Here is an 18,630-nt window from a genome sequence, read left to right as displayed (position 1 = left end):
CCGCGTATGCGCAAGGGTTGAAATTTCGTTTTTAGTTTTTGAAAACTCGGTGGATTTTTTTTTGCTGTTTGCTTAAGAAGGCAGTTTTCGATTTTTCTTTAGGCGATAATATTTTAATAACTAAGTAACCGCCGTGAGTAGGTGATGCTTGTTATCAGCGCTACGCTAACAGACGCCGTTCGGCGACGAAGTGAAGCCCCTAACCTGCAGAGACGTGTAAGGCAGCGGAGTGATACCTGCAATTGCACAGTTCGGCTGCGTAGTTGACTGCTATATCATCTCACCCCGGCCCCAGTTTCCGCACACTGTTATTTCCTTCATTGGACGGACTACAAATCGCACTGCATAGCTAATTAGCTGCGATGCGCAGCCTAATCCTACTTATCTTTTTTGTTTACTACCGAAGTTTGTAAATTGGTTTCGTTGTAATTGCACCTTTGTTTTCGGTTTAACCAAAACATTCAACAACGATAAATGTTTGGCCATTTTGCTTACGCACAAGATGTGTCCTGTGTGATTTTTCTTTATGCGTTCACAGTGGCCCCCCGTTGAAGCATGCATAAAGACATTGAGAGATCTTTGAAGCAATTATGTCAGCTAGCTTCAATGTGTGCTTTCTCTCTGGTTATTCATTGCAGAATTTATCATGATACTTTACACTTTATTGACAAAATAATGACAAAAACAAAATACTTCATTGCATTGAGATGAGGAGCATAGAACGTTATACTCGAATTTGAGGCCGAGGTGCTACAGGGCGCCACCCGGGAGGCGGCCTGACCCCGTTTCTCATGCAAAGCGCCGCAAATCTGCTATATCCGTGTCGGTGACAACTGCAACCCTGTGCGCACAACGGTGGAAGTCCTCTAGGATCACACTGCATGAGATAAAAGGTATAAAAATTATTATGCGCTGAGAGAAGCAGACAAGCGAATTTATGCATGAAAACACATTATTGGCGTGAAGACGTAGGCAGCGCATTTTTTTCTATTGTCCTACTGCACATGATACTGCGGCAGTACATTTGTGTACAATTGTGTGCTCACCTTATTAGGCTAAAGTTTGCGCAGCTTTGTACAGTGGCGGAGAACGGGTGCATTGGAGCATGTGTCAAGACAGTCTAAGCATTCTCAAATTCAACAGCGTGTGCATTTGTCGCCTATACGCTTACACAAGCCGCTCCCTTATTTATGACAACCGAATATAATATAGCGGAGCTGAGAAGAACTATTCTTGTGTTTTAGAAACGGAAGACAGCAAATATATAGTCATCCTTTTTCGGCAAATGAAGCATTGGCACCGCAGCGACAGAGTTTCAACGGAGTCTTAACCCTGAAATGCAGTATGCCGGCTAGAGTAAACAATCTTCGCAGGCATACGCTGTAAATGCATCGTCATCAAGACTGCCACTAAAATATGCGCCAGAATTATATAAGGCACATGAGGACTCATACATAACTCATCATCATCAGCCTGACTACACCCACTGCAGGGCAAAGGCCTCTCCTATGTCTCTCCAATTAACCCTGTCCTTTGTCAGTTGCCGCCACTGTATCCCCGCAAACTTCTTAATCTCATCCGCCCACCTAACTTTCTGCCGTCCCCTGCTACGTTTGCTTTCTCTTGGAATCCACTCCGTTACCCTTAAGGACCAGCGGTTATCTTGCCTTCGCATTACATGCCCTGCCCAAGCCCATTTCTTCCTCTTGATTTGAACTAAGATGTCATTAACCCGCGTTTGTTCCCTCACCCACTCCGTCCGCTTTCGATCTCTTAACGTTACACCTATCATTTTCCTTTCCATAGCTCGCTGCGTTGTTCTTAACTTAAGCTGAACCCTCTTTGTTAGCCTCCACGTTTCTGCCCCATAGGTGAATGCCGGTAGGATACAGCTGTTGTATACTTCTCTCTTCAGGGATATTGGTAAGCTACCATTCATGATCTGAGAGGACCTGCCATATGCGATCCACCCCATTCTTATTCTTCTAGTTATTTCCCTCTCATGATCCGGATCTGCGGTCACTACCTGCCCTAAGTAGACATATTCTCTTACTACTTCCAGCACCTTCCTACATATGGCGAACTGCTGTTCCCTTGCTAGTGATGCGAATATGGCGAAAGAAAGTGGTGCACAATATTATTAACAGCTTCTACTGCTTTAACCAGATACGGCTTGCATCTTTTTCCGACTCCATTTTTCTCTAATAGCACCAAACCCAGCCCAGAGAAAATACTCTGCCATTCAAATAATTTGCTTTGTAAAGATGGGCAACCAAAAGAAATGTAGCGGGCGGATTTGAGCACTGTGTTTATATCAACTGAGCTTTCGTATGGCATTCTATGTAGAAAGGCAATGACAGCACACAGCGTTGATTGTCATTGCGAATACTCACCGCACCGATGCATCGACCATGTGGTTGGTAGTCTAAGCCGTAATTTCCAGCCCTTAAAAAAAATCCGAGTATCGAAGTTAACATATGGAAGGCATGTCGAACTGGCAATGTGTCTTCTGCTTGAAATGCATATCTCTGGAAACAACTAAAACCTTTGTTTCTTACCTGTGCATGCGGAACCTTTTTACTGATTTTCTTGACAGCGTTTCGCAAGATGGGGATAATGTAAAATTGTGCTGGCTAGCGTTTACTTTCAGAAAAAATAGACACGCTTCTATGCTTAGCAAAATGAACGAAAGGAGAGCAATGGAAATCAACAAGTTTCTTTCCAAATCTTCCTGGCATTTTATGCACAATTAAGGAAATCTGGTGTACCCGTCATCACGGAAATTATTGCGGTGAATATACCTAGGATTGGTGCCCAGCAGAACGAGCGCTATTTAAACTGTAAAGCACTAGGATTGTGCGGTTTACTAGAATCACTTCTTACATAGTTTTATTCGTTCATCCTTCCTACCTTTAATATTCTGTCAAATTGCTGTGGTGTTTGTATTTTGTGATGCCAATAACAAAGTTGCAATACCTCATTAAAAGTCTAAGTCTATACAAAAGCACCCTAACTGTAAAAAGATGATGGTCGATTTGAGCACTTAGGCCAGACGCTGGTTAGGTGCGCTAGCAGTCCGGTTTTCACTTGGGTTCTGGTGTTGAGATCAGGTGTTCACGAATTTCAGTTGTTCGGAGAGCGATAATGGTCTGAAGTCCACATATGCGTAATTGGTCATTCTCTGCATTCACAGATCCCTGGCAGTCTTCCTGCCATTCCTGGCGCTGTGGTGCAGCAATCAAGTGATGCTCCACTGCCCTTGTATGCAGTTGCCGCCGTAGGTGGAACTTGGATTGCCTGGGTTGGTATGCCACCCAGGTTGCTCTTCCCGAGCAGACTCTCACGATTCATTGAGCCACCACCTGACATGATGGGCAGGTGAACAGACTTCCACAAAAACTGGCTTCAAACAGAGACAGACAGACAGACAGACAGACGGACAGACAGACAGACAGACAGACAGACAGACAGACAGACAGACAGACAGACAGACAGACAGACAGACAGACAGACAGACAGACAGACAGACAGACAGACAGACAGACAGACAGACAGACAGACAGACAGACAGACAGACAGACAGACAGACAGACAGACAGACAAGACAGACAGGCGGACGGACGGACGGGCGGGCGGGCGGGCGGACGGACGGACGGACGGACGGACGGACGGACGGACGGACGGACAGACAGGCGGACGGGCGGACGGGCGGACGGGCAGACGGGCAGACGGGCAGACGGGCAGACAGACGGGCAGACAGACGGACAGACAGACGGACAGACAGACGGACAGACAGACAGACGGACAGACAGACAGACGGGCGGACAGACAGACAGACGGGCGGACAGACAGACAGACGGGCGGACAGACAGACAGACGGGCGGACAGACAGACAGACAGACAGACAGACAGACAGACAGACAGACAGACAGACAGACAGACAGACAGACAGACAGACAGACAGACAGACAGACAGACAGACAGACAGACAGACTATGGCTAAATGTGGGGAATGGCCACATTAAGTGCTATAGCGCACTAAAAAAACGTGCAACGAATCAAGTCTAACTTCATAGCAAATAAAAAATATTGTACTTACTGCACTGTTGCCATGAGTACGAACGTAAATATTATTATAGCTACCGCAGTTTTCATCTTCTATAAGCCAAGAAGTAAGGAGGCAAATGAGCGTGCCTGAAGTTACCACGTCAGTGCAGAGGGAAAATTATTATATGTATATTGGAATCAAACATTTCAGCTAGAGGAACAGTTAATACATTCCTGCGCAAGCATATAGTTTGTTCGAAGAAATCTTCAGCATAAAAGACGCTCAAAAATGTCAAAGAATTAAAGCAGCTAGACAAAGGGCCTCTCTTTCATTCAGCACACATATATGGTCACACAAATGTCAAGAAGCGACCTTAACTTTTTAAAAGGTACAGACACAAAATTGTAAACGTATACAAACAATATGGGTTGCTTTATGGGCGTAAAGAGATGCATTTAGAACGCTTTAGTCGGAGGCGTTTAGTAGAACACAATTTAATTTGTTTTTCAATCATGCGCGAGGAGCCAATCGGTAGTTTCTCCTGCATCGAGTGATGTCAAGGCGCACTTGCCTCAAAGAGTTTGACGTCACTGAACCCAGTGGGTGTTCAAAGCAAGAACCACTGGTTGGCGGTGACCCCGACTTCATTAGGGGTGTGGTCGTCCAGGTTTGCCGGTCGACTGTGATGTCAAAGTACACTTTAGCGCAGGCGCCGACGGAGACAACAACTTCAAAGTAAGAAAACGTTTGTAATTGATTATTAATAGGGCACATGCGCTAAGGTTTTGGGTAACAGTTTTTTTTCCTTGAAAGATACCCACGGTTCTCGTAAAGATGAAAATGAGCGCAAATTTTCAGTGCGCTCTGTTAATAATTAGGAACGGAAACGTGCCGGCAGTTTGTGGTATTGGTCAGCGTCAGCGCTGTCCTTTACATCACGGTCGACCGCTCCAAACAGGACTACCACACTCCTCATGACGTCGATTTACCAGCAAGCACTGGTTGTTCCTGTGAACTAGCACTGGGTTAGGTGGTGTCACAATGACTAGGCAAGTGTAGCTTGACGTCTTTCAATGATGGTGAAAATGCCGAGCGACCCTCGGCCAACATTAAAAAAATTGACAGTCGGTTTAGCGAGGTCTGGGCTAATTGCGTATTAGGTGTGCTAGAACTTCAGTTTTTAGTGCAGTAGCACCACTACCGCCAATCTAGCAAAAAAAAAAAGCGTCTGAAGCCCACTATATTGCAGGCTACCTACCTGCCCACCGGGTTGGGGGCAACCAGCAAAGTATGTATTTGGAATGCAGTATGTTTCCCTTAAGATTTTTCACAATTAAAATAAAAGCCTTCTTGAGTTAGAAGAGAGATTTTTTTGGCATACCATTGTCAATGGTGCAGTTCACCAGAAAACAGGTAATGCGTGCTAACTAGGAGGGTTATTAAATAATATTCAAAAGTTAACTTCTCTTACTGTTGGGCTCCTTAATTTCTAAGAGGCCTGTAGCCCACCGTAAGTAATATCCATATCAATTTTCAGAATTTCTAAATCGCGGTTGTCCTCGTCGCGGTGGCCCAACAAATTTTTGCTACATCGGGCCAAAATGCATGCGAGCTTGTACTCAGAGCGACCTGCCCAGTGCACATTACTCGTGGAAATAGCCCAAATTTGTTGGGCGAGAGCACATAGGATAATCAGATTTTTGAAATTTTAGAAAGTGATATGGCTATTACTTGCGAATGGCTATACGCTTCTGCACAATTAATGATCCTAATATTAATAGTTAAAAAGTTAACTTTTCAATATTAGTTAAACACCTTGCTAGTTAGCATGTCTTAGCTGCATTCTGACGCACTACACTACTGACAATTCTATGCCTGAAAAAGCGCTCTTCTAACTCAATACGCCTACTTTTAACAATTCTGTAAAGTCTTAGGTGACACACCCTGTATACTGCCTACCGTTGCAGGTGGCAGTTCAGTTAAGGATTGGACAGAAGAGGCTGCTTGGGAAGAGCAACCTCGGTCTCACAAGGCCCACCAATGGCAGCATATACAGTCGCAGGGCAATAGCGCACCGCTTAACGGCTGCACCAGTGCACCAGAACTGTATGAGCACTATCAGGTGTCAATAAATCTAAAGTAGAGAATTATGAATTTGCATATACGAACATTAGCTCGTTATCGCTGTTCCAGCAAATTCCATCCGCGAACAATGGATCCGCACATCGGAACTGAAGTATAAACCGAAGTGGTAAGGCGTCAAATTCACATTAGGCCAAACTATGCAAATCAGCTGTCAGTTTCCTTCATTTGGGATGCGGTCCGATGCTCGGTTTTTATGCTGGAGCAAGCTACAGACAAATATAGGCAAAATAGATGTTAAGCTCCGCCTTACGGCTACACGCAATAGCACTAATGGCTTAACGACCATGTGTGCGCAATTGGTCATTCTCTTCATTCATAGGTCGCTGGCAGTGCTGATACCACTCCTGGCCCAGTGGTGCAGTGGTTGATTCGCCACTGCCCTTCGATGCGAGGTGCTGTTGCTAGTGAGGCTTGTGAGACCCAGATTCCTCTTTCCGAGCAAAGCCAATGTCACGGGATGCTTCGGTCAGGCAAACATAGGCGAGATCTTACATAGGTAGTGTTACTTCTCGCGCAATAATGCTGATTAGTTCATGTCAAAACTCAACGCCAGCGACTGAAGCTTGCTTAAAGGCATTCCTTTACGCCCACGTTACAAATCATACTGTTTGTCTGCATTGATGGTTTTTTGGCTTTACAATTGGTGTTTTGAGGTCAATTTTATGACTACTATTTTCGTACGGCTATTTCAAGGAAAAAAAACGCACACTAAAAACTTGTCGTCTCTACCACTTTAACTTCTGCGATGACAGTTGCATTACACGTTTTGTATCAGACATCATTCCTTGAAGTGGCAGTACAGCCCTTAGAAACGTCAAAATCTTGCAGGCTTCTTCTGTTGAAAAGCAACTACTATCCTGGAGGAGATGCCCTTTGGAACAGATGGTTTGGTTAATAATAGTGAGGGGAAAGTGCACTTTTCGTTATGGCATCCTAGTATACGAGGTCTGTTAGAAAAGTATCCGACTTTATTTTTTTTTTTGCGAACACCTGATGGATATGAAACAAGCGCGCTTGCATCAGGCGACCTTGAACCTTCATGCGCATGCACGAATTTTTTCCCGCCTGCCGATAGCGTCAGTCGCTGGGACGCAGCATATCAGTGAGGCAGTGCGCAGTGCTCTCGTTGGTTTTTTTATTGTAAGGAAAATGGCGGAGTGAAAGGAGCGGCGCTACTGCATCAAATTTTGCCATAAACTGGGCGACAGCCAAGTGGAAACTATACGAAATATTTAGACGGCTTTCGGTGACGATTCTATGAGCAGCACACAGATTAAGCAGTGGTACAATTGATTTAAATATGGCCGCACATCGGTGGAGAACGAGCCAGGCTCCAATCGGCCATCAACATGCCAAAATGACCAGGTCATTGCCGAAGTGAACGCTATGGTGATGCGGGACCGTCGCGTGACTATCCGAGAAATTGAGGAAGAGGTGGACATGAGCAATTTCTCCGCACATTCCATTATCACCGAAGATTTGGCCATGGAGAGAGTTGCGGCGAAATTCGTGCCGAAGCTGCTCACAGTAGAGCAAAATCAGCTTCGTGTTGAAGTCTCACAGGACATGCTGGATTCCGCAAACAGTGACCCCGACTTCATCAACATCATAATCACTGGTGACGAGTCTTGGGTGTACAGGTACGACCCGGAAACCAGAGCCCAGTCGTCACAGTGGAAACATTCCACGTCACCAAGACTTAAGAAGTCCCGCCAAGTGCGCAGCAATGTGAAAGTGATGCTGACTGCTTTCTTTGACACCCTCTGTGTGGCAGACCACGAGTACGCACTCCACAGGGTCAAACAATGACCAAAGAGTACTACAGGGATGTCCTCCGTTGCCTACGTGATGCTGTGCGGCGCAAGAACCCGGAGCTGAGGTCAACAGGAAATTGGCGCACCCATCGCGACAATGCTCCTGCACATTCCTCGCACTCGATTCAGATTTTTTGGCGAAAAACCAGACTCCTGTAGTTCAACGGACTCCTTACTGTCCTGATATGGCCCCTGCGACTTCTGGCTGGTTCCCAAAATTAAAAGGCCATTGAAAGGAGCGGATTTCAGACAAGGAGGAACATTATGGCTGCAACGACAGCTGAGCTAAACTCCATTCCGAAAGGGGCCGTTTCGAAATACTTCGCACAATGGCAGCACCACTGGGAGAAGTGTGTGGAGTCCCAAGTAGACTACTTTGAAGGTGAATAGGTTTGCAACGCTCCAGTTATGCAATTTTTTTTTCTACGGCCAAAGGTCGGATACTTTTCTAACAGACCTCGTAGTAGTCCGTCTGTATAAAGTGCTCCGGCGGCGCACTCGATTTTGCACATTTTGGACACACGTCGCTCCCTGGCGGGCCCTATATAGCGTTTAAAGATGAGAAGTTAAACACGACCCACGCCCATGCGTACAGTGTCTTGTTTCGAGCTCTAGGGCACTGGTTAATCTCGCCAGTATGCTTTGTCATTTGAGCGCTCGAGGCAAGTCTGTGGACGACTGCACACGTGCACAGTGACTTCATAGGACTAGGGTGCATAATGGGCTTATGCCTGCAATAAATTGAAAATATCGGACTTTTTAACGTTACTCCTGTTTGATACTTGTAAAGGCAAATCAATTCCAACTGCACTCATATGTAAATGTTATGCATCGCCGGCTAACATCTTGTAAAGTTCTCTAACTTGATGGTATTAAGAGGACACCGATAGCTATATCGCGGTAGAGCAGAACGTTGGGCCAGTCGGTGTAGCGACATATTCAAGAAAACTCCGGAGAATAACACAAGACGAGAGGGACACACACACACACACACACGCACGCACGCACGCACGCACGCACACACACACACACACACACACACACACACACACACGCACACGCACACGCACACGCACACGCACACACACACACACACACACACACACACACACACACACACACACACACACACACACACACACACACACAAGCACTTGTGGGCCTCTTTCGCTCCCGTCTTGTGTTATTCTGCGCAGTTTCCTTGACTATATCGTGGATTCTTTTCGAGCGCCCGGCTTTCCCTGCACGCAGCCCAACTTTGGTGCATGGCTACAGATAACTCGTTATTAAGAGTGCCTCAGGCACATTCCTACTGATGTACAAAGGTCAGCAATATGAGAAGGAAGAAATTTCGAGCATCCATTTATTGATTACTCCATAATTATGCGTGACAAGCACAGTTCTGTTTTCTCGCCATCTTCTCTGCGTATAATATCCAAAAGAAATGTGAAATACAGTGAAAAAATAACCTGAAAACTCACAAATTTGTCCAAAAAGTTTGTTGGTTTCCATACTGCTCACATTTGCACCTCAGGTACATTCCCACTGGACTGCAGGTAGAAGTGTTGTTAATGAGGGGAGGAGTGCACGGGGGACGTGTAAACGAGGATTTAAGACGAAAGTTCGATGCGCGCTGCAGTAGGGAATATTGCGATTAGTATAATGGTTTAGATGCTCAATCCAACATTCTCTCGTGCAAAATTAACAATTAACACTTCTGTATTTAAAAGCCACAGCTTCTATACGCTCGTTCCCCGATTTCATGGTTGAGTAAACCGTTTCCAGAGAGGGCTGAACGCGTAGAGGAGGAGAGGGCAGCGTGAATGGGGAAGGGAAGGCGCCTTGTGGAGGGCGGAGGAAATACTGATGCGGCGTCTACGTCACAGAAATGAAGTTAGGTTATGTGGGCTGCGCGGCTCTCGCTCAAGTACTATGTTCGTAAGTGTGTGTGGCGAGAGGGGCTTTGGAATCAAAATAATTTTTATTTAACATCATGGCGATGCTGTTCGCGCTGAGCAAAAGCCAGTGAAGAGGCTTTACGAAGCCGCTGCACCCCAAAGAGGCATTGCTGTGGTAAAGAACATGACGCTACTGTCATAGAAAAAGAACAAAACAACAGATTTCGCATTGGCTATACATCAGTTCCGACTCATTATTTGATGTGCAAAAGTTCAGTTCTACATATGATAAGTAGACAGAGTAAACTGAGTAGGCAGTACTCGCGAAGTAGACAGAGCTTTGCCAATTCGCGGAATAAAGCCCTGTGATCGCGGCGCATTCTATTGCATGGTGGAAAGAATAACTTTGTATGCTATAAATTTCACTGACGCATTTTTGTCGAATGCTAAGGTTATACGCTAAAACTACCTCGTTGTAAGCACCTAACAGCTGAGTGATTAATGCCATATTTAAAAAGTTCAATAATTATTAGTAACTAATTATGAATGTGGCCCTACAGTCTTACCGGTACCTTAAATAATAACCAGCAACATTCAGTTACTTTGAATTCGCAAGAACGCTTTGGGTATATTTTTTGAAACTTACTGTCTTTTAACTAAGACGTCTTGCTTTTAAGAGCAGCCCGGCCCCATGCAACACAGACGTCGATTAGACTACGCCTACAACTACCTTGTTCCCCGTGCAATAAAAGCGCCAGCCGGATTGTAATCACATTCTGTGGAAGTGCGTTTGGCGGCTCAAAGCCACGCCCTACATCTCATCACTAATGTTAGCAGCGTTTTGCTGCTTAGAAGTAAGCCAACCTAGTTTGCCGGAGCGGCAGCAGCGCAGCGCAGCTTCCCTGGCGGCGAGAGGCAGAATTGTTGGGAGCAAGCGGAGACGCGTTTAGCTGGGCGAAACGAGCTTAGCTTATGGTATTGTGACGAAGACGAAGCTGGCAGTGGCGCGGGACGGAGCGCTCGCGCTAGGCCAGCGGCCATTAAAATTCATCTCCTGTTCATGGTTCATCACGCCTCATTCTTCGGCTGGTCGCCACGTTACATTTGGTGTGAGGTGCTGGGGTACCTTCATCGCCATCCTGGTCACGGAGCTCCGGCGTCCTGGGCCTGCCGTAGACGTCGGCCGTGAGTACCTGGTCAGCGCCGCACGGCCGTGCCCCAGCCCGCCCGACCTGAACCGACCTCGACGCTCACCCCAGCCCCGTCCCCCGCCCGGACCACACGACACGACACGACGACTCAAGACCCGACGGACCCAAGACCCCACTGACCCAAGACCCCGCCGACCCAAGACCCCACCGACCCAAGACCCCACCGACCCAAGGCCCCACCGACCCAAAACTCCACTGACCCAAGACCCAAACGTGAAGACACCGCCCCCCTGCCCCCGCCGTTCGGTGCGTCCAGAGACCTCGGCCGTCAGCTCCTGGCACCCTACGGCCCGGATGCTTCGTGGACCGGGACTCATTCTCTCATCTTTCTCATCGTGGCGGCCAGCACTGCACCATCTTCTACATATTGTCCGATCCTTCACTCAAGACCATCGCCATTTCACCGTCTGTTCGTCACCGATCGGGACGATCGCTCGGAGGGCCCGGGTAGTGTGACGAAGACGAAGCTGGCAGTGGCGCGGGACGGAGCGCTCGCGCTAGGCCAGCGGCCATTAAAAATCATCTCCTGTTCATGGTTCATCACGCCTCATTCTTCGGCTGGCCGCCAAGTTACAGTATTCTTTGACGCGTCGCCATGTGTGATGTGCACACCACACTGTGGAGGAATTTTCGGAACTCGGCGTGTCGGCAGTGATGCGGCGGACAGCGGAGCGCCGTGCGTGCCAGCCCCGCGTTGCGCGTGTGCGCGTGCGTATGGTGTGCTCGAGGCAGGCACGAGGAGCGGATAGCTGACGTGTCAGCAAACCGAGGTGTAAAGGAGGACACCGCAGCACAAGCAGGGCTGTGGCATGTTGCAAGTTGCGCGTCCGCGCCGAGGGTGGCGCCACGGTTGAAACGATTGCAGCGATCCTGGTATCGGCGGTAAACGCGGTTGCAGTTAAGCCTAATAAAAGTGAAATTTCTCGACCACTATCAATCATAAAAACATGCTTATGAACTAAATTACAACCAGCCATAGGTATTAAACATAAGATATCAAAGAAATTAGTTGCGCAGATGACGACGCGGGTAACGCAGCAGCAGACGACAAGCAGACGACGGCCGGACAGCCGCGCAAGCGAAAACGGCGACGTCGGCGACATTCGCACTGCAGCAGCGTCATTGGCGTCATGTCGGGTCACACAGTGAGCTTTTCTTGGAGTTTTTATACGAAGCACTAGCACTGCAGCATATTATGTTGTCCCTAACCCAACGCACTGTGATTTCTTCTGCACGAGTCAAAAGTTGAAAATTTTCGCTGCCTTTCTCTGGGTGTGTTTGTTCATAGCCATAGACTGATGCGTTTCAATACATGTCAGATGTTTTACTTCCCTGCTATTTACCTGAATCTCTTACAAAGTCGCGTACAAACCTATATTCAGTCATGTAGCATTTTATTATGTACACAGTACCTACCTTGATATCTTTTTTTTATCCCCTATATATTCTCTGTGCGCTCATGTCTTTTAGGTTTACATAATGGCGTTATAAAATCAAAATAAAGTTTGATTTTTAGGATGCCTGTTACTGATACTGCAATGGCACTGATGCCTAAAATCACTTTTTAAACATCGATTGTCACTGCTGATGTTCTTTTAATAAATTGTTCTTTGTACAAAACCATTTACGCTTCTCGTTCTCAAGCGAGCGCAGCTGCTAAGCAGTCGCGCCGCTCGCCAACATGCACCATGCTACATCAACAGACACATCGAAATACAAAAGCGAGTGAGCAGATTCCGTAAGTACTTAGGAAATCAAGCTTGAATGCAGCGCGGGAGCAGTTAATCGCCAGTATTTACAAAGCTTGGATCGAGCTAGCGGCCGCCAGCACCAGTAACGCGCGAGTACAGTGCACTGTAGCGCGAGCAACCGGCCACAACCAGCCGCCTAAACGCGCGCCGCCATATTGGATTTTTGATGCGTTTACCGCCTCTCCCAGGTGCCGCCACCATCGCCTTCGAAAAAAAACGTCCCCATTGGCTCTATGAGAGTGTCACTCCCTTGGCACAAGACTGGTCGTTCAATCGTGGAAGTGGCAGCTGTCGGGCGTTGGATCCGAGGTGCCAGTGACTTCCCTTGGATCATCGACGCAAAGCCATTGAGCCTCATTCAAGCGTGGAGGTGGCAGTCGTCAGACTTGGGGTCTGCGCTGCCGTGGACTTCCATTGAATCAACGATGCAGGGCTACTGCGATCGCCACTTTGCTGCCATGGCTTCCTTGGATGGGCTGCGTAGGCCTACGGTGTATCGGGACGCTGTCGACGGGGCCTGGGTACGGTTTTCCTACTGCAGCTGCCCAGTTCTTGGGGGCGACTGACAGGAGTTCGTCAGCGTCTCCCGTGTCCATCTCCGTTCCTCATTTCCTGGCTCTCTACCACCGCCTCCTTGGACGCAACGCCAGCGACGCATCGCAAGTCGACAACCCGCGTCTGTGCTGTCTGCAAGGCAGTCCGGCTCCACCTGGGACGCTTTGTATCCGGTGAACTCTCTCCTTTTTATCTGTTGTGTTTTACGCGTGCCTCGTGTGTGTTTTCCTTGGTGTTTTCGCTTCTTTTATTGGCTCCTTTTCTTTAAAATATAAACACTAAACACAGCTTTGTTTTGTTTTGTTTGATTATTTTGTTCTCTTCTTCGAAACTGCACGCGAAAGCATTCCCCTCCAGCAATCGGGGACGCGTCACCCCGATTCGCGACACCATGGCATCGACTTCTGCGTATCCGCACAAAGCAGGAAGTCGTCGCTGTTGTGATGTCGAACGCCAGAACAGTGTAAAAATTCACGAGACCCAGGAACCGCCCGTGAAACATCACCGCTTCAGAGGCAGTGAAGCGAAGCTTGGATCGCTGCAGTGCGCAGATACTAGCGTTTGTTTTGTAGAAGCATCTGCTTAGTTGGCGTCACATAGCAGTATTAGTAATCGTAGGAGTGCTTCTTAGACTAACACGAATGCTGACATTGCCCACGACGAACTCGCTCGCCGAAAGCTCCAGTGAGGTAACGCGAAGGAAGTGCGCGTGATTAGTGGACGGATTTACATTGGTGTCACAGTATCGCAGATGTTAACAGGATGGAGAGTTTGGCTATTTTGTTTTGATTTGTTTCGAATTAGGAGGGCAAAAACGCGAAACACAGGGAAAGAAGCGACACGCTTTGAACATTGGGTAAGTGCTGCTTTTCCAAGTCTTTGTGCTTCGCGCTTTTCGCGGTGCATTCCAATTTGAACTGAACACTAAGTGAACTTGACGGCAGTTATTGTTTAGGTTTCAGTTAAAGCGAGATCATTAGCACAGATAGGGATTCCTGGCTTTACGTAGCAATTACGGCGCGATCAGCAAAGTGGCATTACCTTATTTAAGAGCGTGCCTATACACGATTGGCCGCTTTTGAAGTGTGTATTGATAAAGTTATGTAAACCAGCAGGCCATTATATTGTAACGTGGCGGCCAGCCGAAGAATAAGGCGTGGTGAACGATGGATAAGAGATGATTTTAATGGCCGCTGGCCTAGCGCGAGCGCTCCGTCCCGCGCCACTGCCAGCGTCGCCTTCTGCGTAACATTACCCGGGGCCCCTGAGCGATCGTCCCGATCGTAAACTGAAGAAGACGTCGATGAAGGGATGGGCGAAACGGTTATGGGCTTCCAGGCTAGAAAGTGGCAAGGTGGTGAAGTGCTGGCCGCCACGGTGGATGAAATGATAGGCAGATGAGTCCCGGTCGACGAAGCATCCGGGCCGTAGGGTGCCAGGAGCTGACGTCCGAGGTCCTTGGACGCACCGGACGGCAGGGGCAGGGGGCCGGTGTCTTCACGTGTGAGTCTTGGGTCTTGGGTCGGTCTTGGGGCGGTCGGGTCTTTAAGGTCGCTGTCGTCAGTTCATCGTGTCCTGTGGTCCGGGCGGGGGACGGGGCTGGGGTGAGCGGCGAGGTCGGTTCAGGTCGGGCGGGCTGGAGCACGGCCGGGCGGCGCGGACTAGGCACTCACGGCCGACGTCCACGGCAGGCGCAGGACACCGAAGCTGCGGGTCCAGGATGGCGATGAAGGGACCCCAGCACCTCACATCAAATGTAACGTGGCGGCCAGCCGAAGAATGAGGCGTGGTGAACGATGGATAAGAGATGATTTTAATGGCCGCTGTTGTTGTTGTTGTTGTCCTCTAGAAAATGGCGCATACCCACTGCGGGGGATTGGCCAAGACACAGGCGGCAACTGATAGGTGTACAAAATGTTAAACAAGAAAATAATGGTGAGGAAAAATAAAATAATCATGATAATAATAGCAATTAGGAAATAAATGAAAGGATCTCAGATGTGTAATTGAAATAGGTTAAATGGCCGCTGGCCTAGCGCGAGCGCTGCGTCCCGCGCCACTGCCAGCGTCGTCTTCTTCGTAACAATATCATTGTTCATTAGTTCTTCTGGACACGCTACGTTTCTTTTCAGTGTTGCCAGCCGTAGCAGGTGCGCGGCTTTTAAGCTTTGTAACTCTCGTCTGCTGCTTTACTATGCCATCATGCATACATTATCCGTGGAAGAGAGCATCCTGCATTTCAAGGGGACGCTGAATGACCTTGTAAATTAGTGGAGTGTGTTGTCTTTAGCGTCGAATAAATGCTTCCTGTGCACTCCGATTTCCTTTTTATTCTCAATAACGCAGCCAAGCACTGGTTTGACGTTAGGAAACGCAGTAAAACAATGCAGCTCTTGAACGAGCACAACAAACGTTAAATCGAAGCAAGAGCATCCAAATCGCGCAACAATCCTTTATTCTTGTGCGAGCACCGCATTGCAGGGAAGAGACCCAACAAGGAGGAAAAAATCTGAGGAGAGAGCGTGACGCCGTGCGGCTAGCCTTCGCAAGCAAAGTGCTCATGAAGCCGCTCCGTCCCACGTTTTCCGCTCTCCGAGTCAGTCGCTAATGTTTTGATGCTAGTATGTTCTAGTGCGCGCACCTGCGCGGCCCATGGCGCTAATCAAGGAATTTTATATGGCGCGGGCGTCTATTGCAAAACGGTTGATCTGCAGTTAGTTTGCTACGCTGGTCTGCGCACTTGTGTGGAGCAGCGGTAATAGTGATCACCGCACATATCGCGTCTCTCTGCAAACCCCCCCGGGTTTTTTTTTCTACATGAACCCAACAAACCCTGCTGCCCCTGTACGAAATTATCGCCAAAAAGCGCGTTGATTGCTCTCTTCCTTCTGTAGCTTCATTCACCTCCGAAGCGCCTCCTGGCCGAGCTTTGGATCCCTAGAGTACTGGATTCTGCTTCGAAGCTCTTCTAGCGCGAAGCCCATGGTTCTATTCTTGTAAGATTTTGCGCGCACCACCCCCGTCGACTGCCGAATAGTTCATTCTCCCTACTCTTCTTATCAATAAAATTGGCCACCGCGCTATCCTATATCTAATAAAAGGATTCAATAAGTTTAAGAATTCCAAGTGAACCCTAGAATGTAGCTCCCTCTCGTTTGGAAGATGTATGCTACTAAATCGAGGTATCAAATGAGAGCAGCAGATGGCGCTGCAACGCAACAACTGGTGACAGCTGCCCAGTTTTGTGAAAGCTATAGTCGACAGGGGATATTTTCATCGAGTTTTGTCACACGTTAATGTCCTGAAATATGCTCCGGAAAAGATTAACAATTTGTATTGCTTACGGCTATGAGAGCTTTCGTTTCTAAGCGGACGGGCCCGATGAATGCAAGCGCGCCTTTTTTTCACGCATAGGAAATGGTACTCCCGCATAGGTACCAGAACCGGCAAAGCAAGACCAGTTGGTAAGTATTGGAAGGAAAATATTTTTAATTTACGTGAGATGTACAATTAGTTATTGTTTGATGGCGCAGTACTGTATCTGGGGGAATAATTATGTTCTTTAGTGGAAATTTCAAAGTTAACCTCATGTGCAGTCCCTCGTAAAGACTAGATTGAAAATTTGCGTGAGCATGGCGTTTTAGGGTCATATTTTGGCTTCGCTTTGCCATGTACTTAAAAACAACATATAATGGCATGTTGAGATGTGCCATTTTGCTTACGAAACAGTTGAGGACAAAAGTCTCCGGATCACGTGTTCCTCAAAGCTTATAGATCAGAAAGCGGCTGGAGACCGCACTTGAAGAGATGAAAGAACAAAAATTTAAATTTTACCTCCACAAGTGTGGTCTCCAGCCGCCGACTAATAGCAGAGCTATCGGCTTGGTTACAGGAACACGTGGTGCGTTGACGTTTGTCCCCGACTGTACGTTTAATCTTTTTCATTGTCTCTGATGCCCAGCAAGCGGGCAGGTAAGCCCGCCTGACTGCCTGCCTGCCTGCCTGCTCAAAACTATATTTATGCAAAGAAAAACGAAAATAATCTTACGTATATCCTTCAATTCAAAATGCCGCATTATGCGGTTTCGCCCAAGAGGAAAGAGAACATGAAAACAGAAAGCATCGTTTGTAAGAACCAGGAATGCAGTTTCTGATTTACCTCTTCTTTTGTTGTACCCCCGCCGACGCATATCAACTATTTAAACAAACAACAAGCAACTATAGTTCCCTGGTCCATCACAGGCATCGGGTCAGATGAAGATTGCCTAAGATGCCTAGAAAGGCAAGGAGCATTTTGCTTAGGTCTTGAATGCTTCAATTATTTCTTCGCTGGGGCTGAAATACCATAGTAATTGTGATCTTCATAGCCTACCACAGGTGGACGCCATTGTCAGATCATGAAACGCCGTTCATTCAGAGGCCATGCCCAGCGGATGGGTGCTAGGTCCATTAGTTGTCTAGGCTCATGACGTTCTGAAGAAGCTTTCATTATGCGATGGGCTCATTTTTCACCCTGAGGTCCATTAACGAGCAGGAGAGGCGAAATCGTGCGCAGGAGAAGCATGTATATAAGGACAGCGCTTTTAAGGCGCAAGCCTTATTTGACTGGTTGAGTGAAAACCCTTTTGTGTGAGAGTGTGCGTCCACACCCGATAGTATGCATAAAAGATGGCGTCCTTATGCACGCTGGCAGGTGTCGGTTAAATTACTGATTGGTCGCGCGAGGCCGCTCGGGAATTGCAACCTGGGTCGCATCACTCCCACAGGAGGCTGCACCTGCATCGTAGGGCAGTGAGGCATCGATTAACCCTCTGAACCACTGCGCCAGGAGCATTGTGAGGACAATGAGATCTGTGAATATCATGTAGAGAAAGACCATTTCTGCATATTTCTGCTATCGCGTAGGCGGAGCGAGGGACAGGCATTCAGCGCGCAGGTCAGAAGGGGTGTGGCGGCGTCGCGGCATCCCGGCTACGTAGAGCCATGCAGAGGTAGAATTGCCATCCGCGTGACATCGGGTTACATCACGCCGCGCAGAAACTGCGTTCACAAAGAGAGCGGGTGGGCTTACGCCTTCTCACGCGTAAGCAGACTTTAGTCCCTCTGCTGACTTGTCTTGCTTCGAAAGCAGCTTCGTGGTGGTTGTGTTTTTACGCATTACGGCAGAATGATGGTACTTTTAAATCCACCTGAAGTTGAAACTCCCCT

General features: G+C 47.9%; 1 protein-coding gene across 2 annotated transcripts in view; it reads right to left on the bottom strand.

Moving 5' to 3' along the window:
* Window positions 1–728: 728 nt before the first annotated feature.
* The window catches only part of LOC149333757 (actinia tenebrosa protease inhibitors-like), a 38,308-nt gene continuing 20,406 nt past the window's right edge, over window positions 729–18,630 (bottom strand). Inside the window, exons 5-6 of one of the 2 annotated variants that reach the window (XM_089558753.1) lie at window positions 2,394–2,445; window positions 729–877 (exon numbers count right to left, since the gene is read on the bottom strand). In XM_089558753.1, the coding sequence (XP_089414879.1) occupies window positions 2,426–2,445 (20 nt within the window). In that variant the 3' untranslated portion in view covers window positions 729–877; window positions 2,394–2,425. The remainder of the gene's footprint in view (window positions 878–2,393; window positions 2,446–18,630) is intronic. The other variant, XM_089558755.1, reaches the window with a different exon arrangement.

This window comes from Amblyomma mixtum, chromosome 8, assembly GCF_055824585.1.
Source record: "Amblyomma mixtum isolate Tamu chromosome 8, ASM5582458v1, whole genome shotgun sequence".
NCBI classification, from domain to species: Eukaryota; Metazoa; Arthropoda; class Arachnida; order Ixodida; family Ixodidae; genus Amblyomma; species Amblyomma mixtum.
Note: the sequence above shows the minus strand (reverse complement) of the source record. Positions and strands in the feature narration are given on the sequence as shown.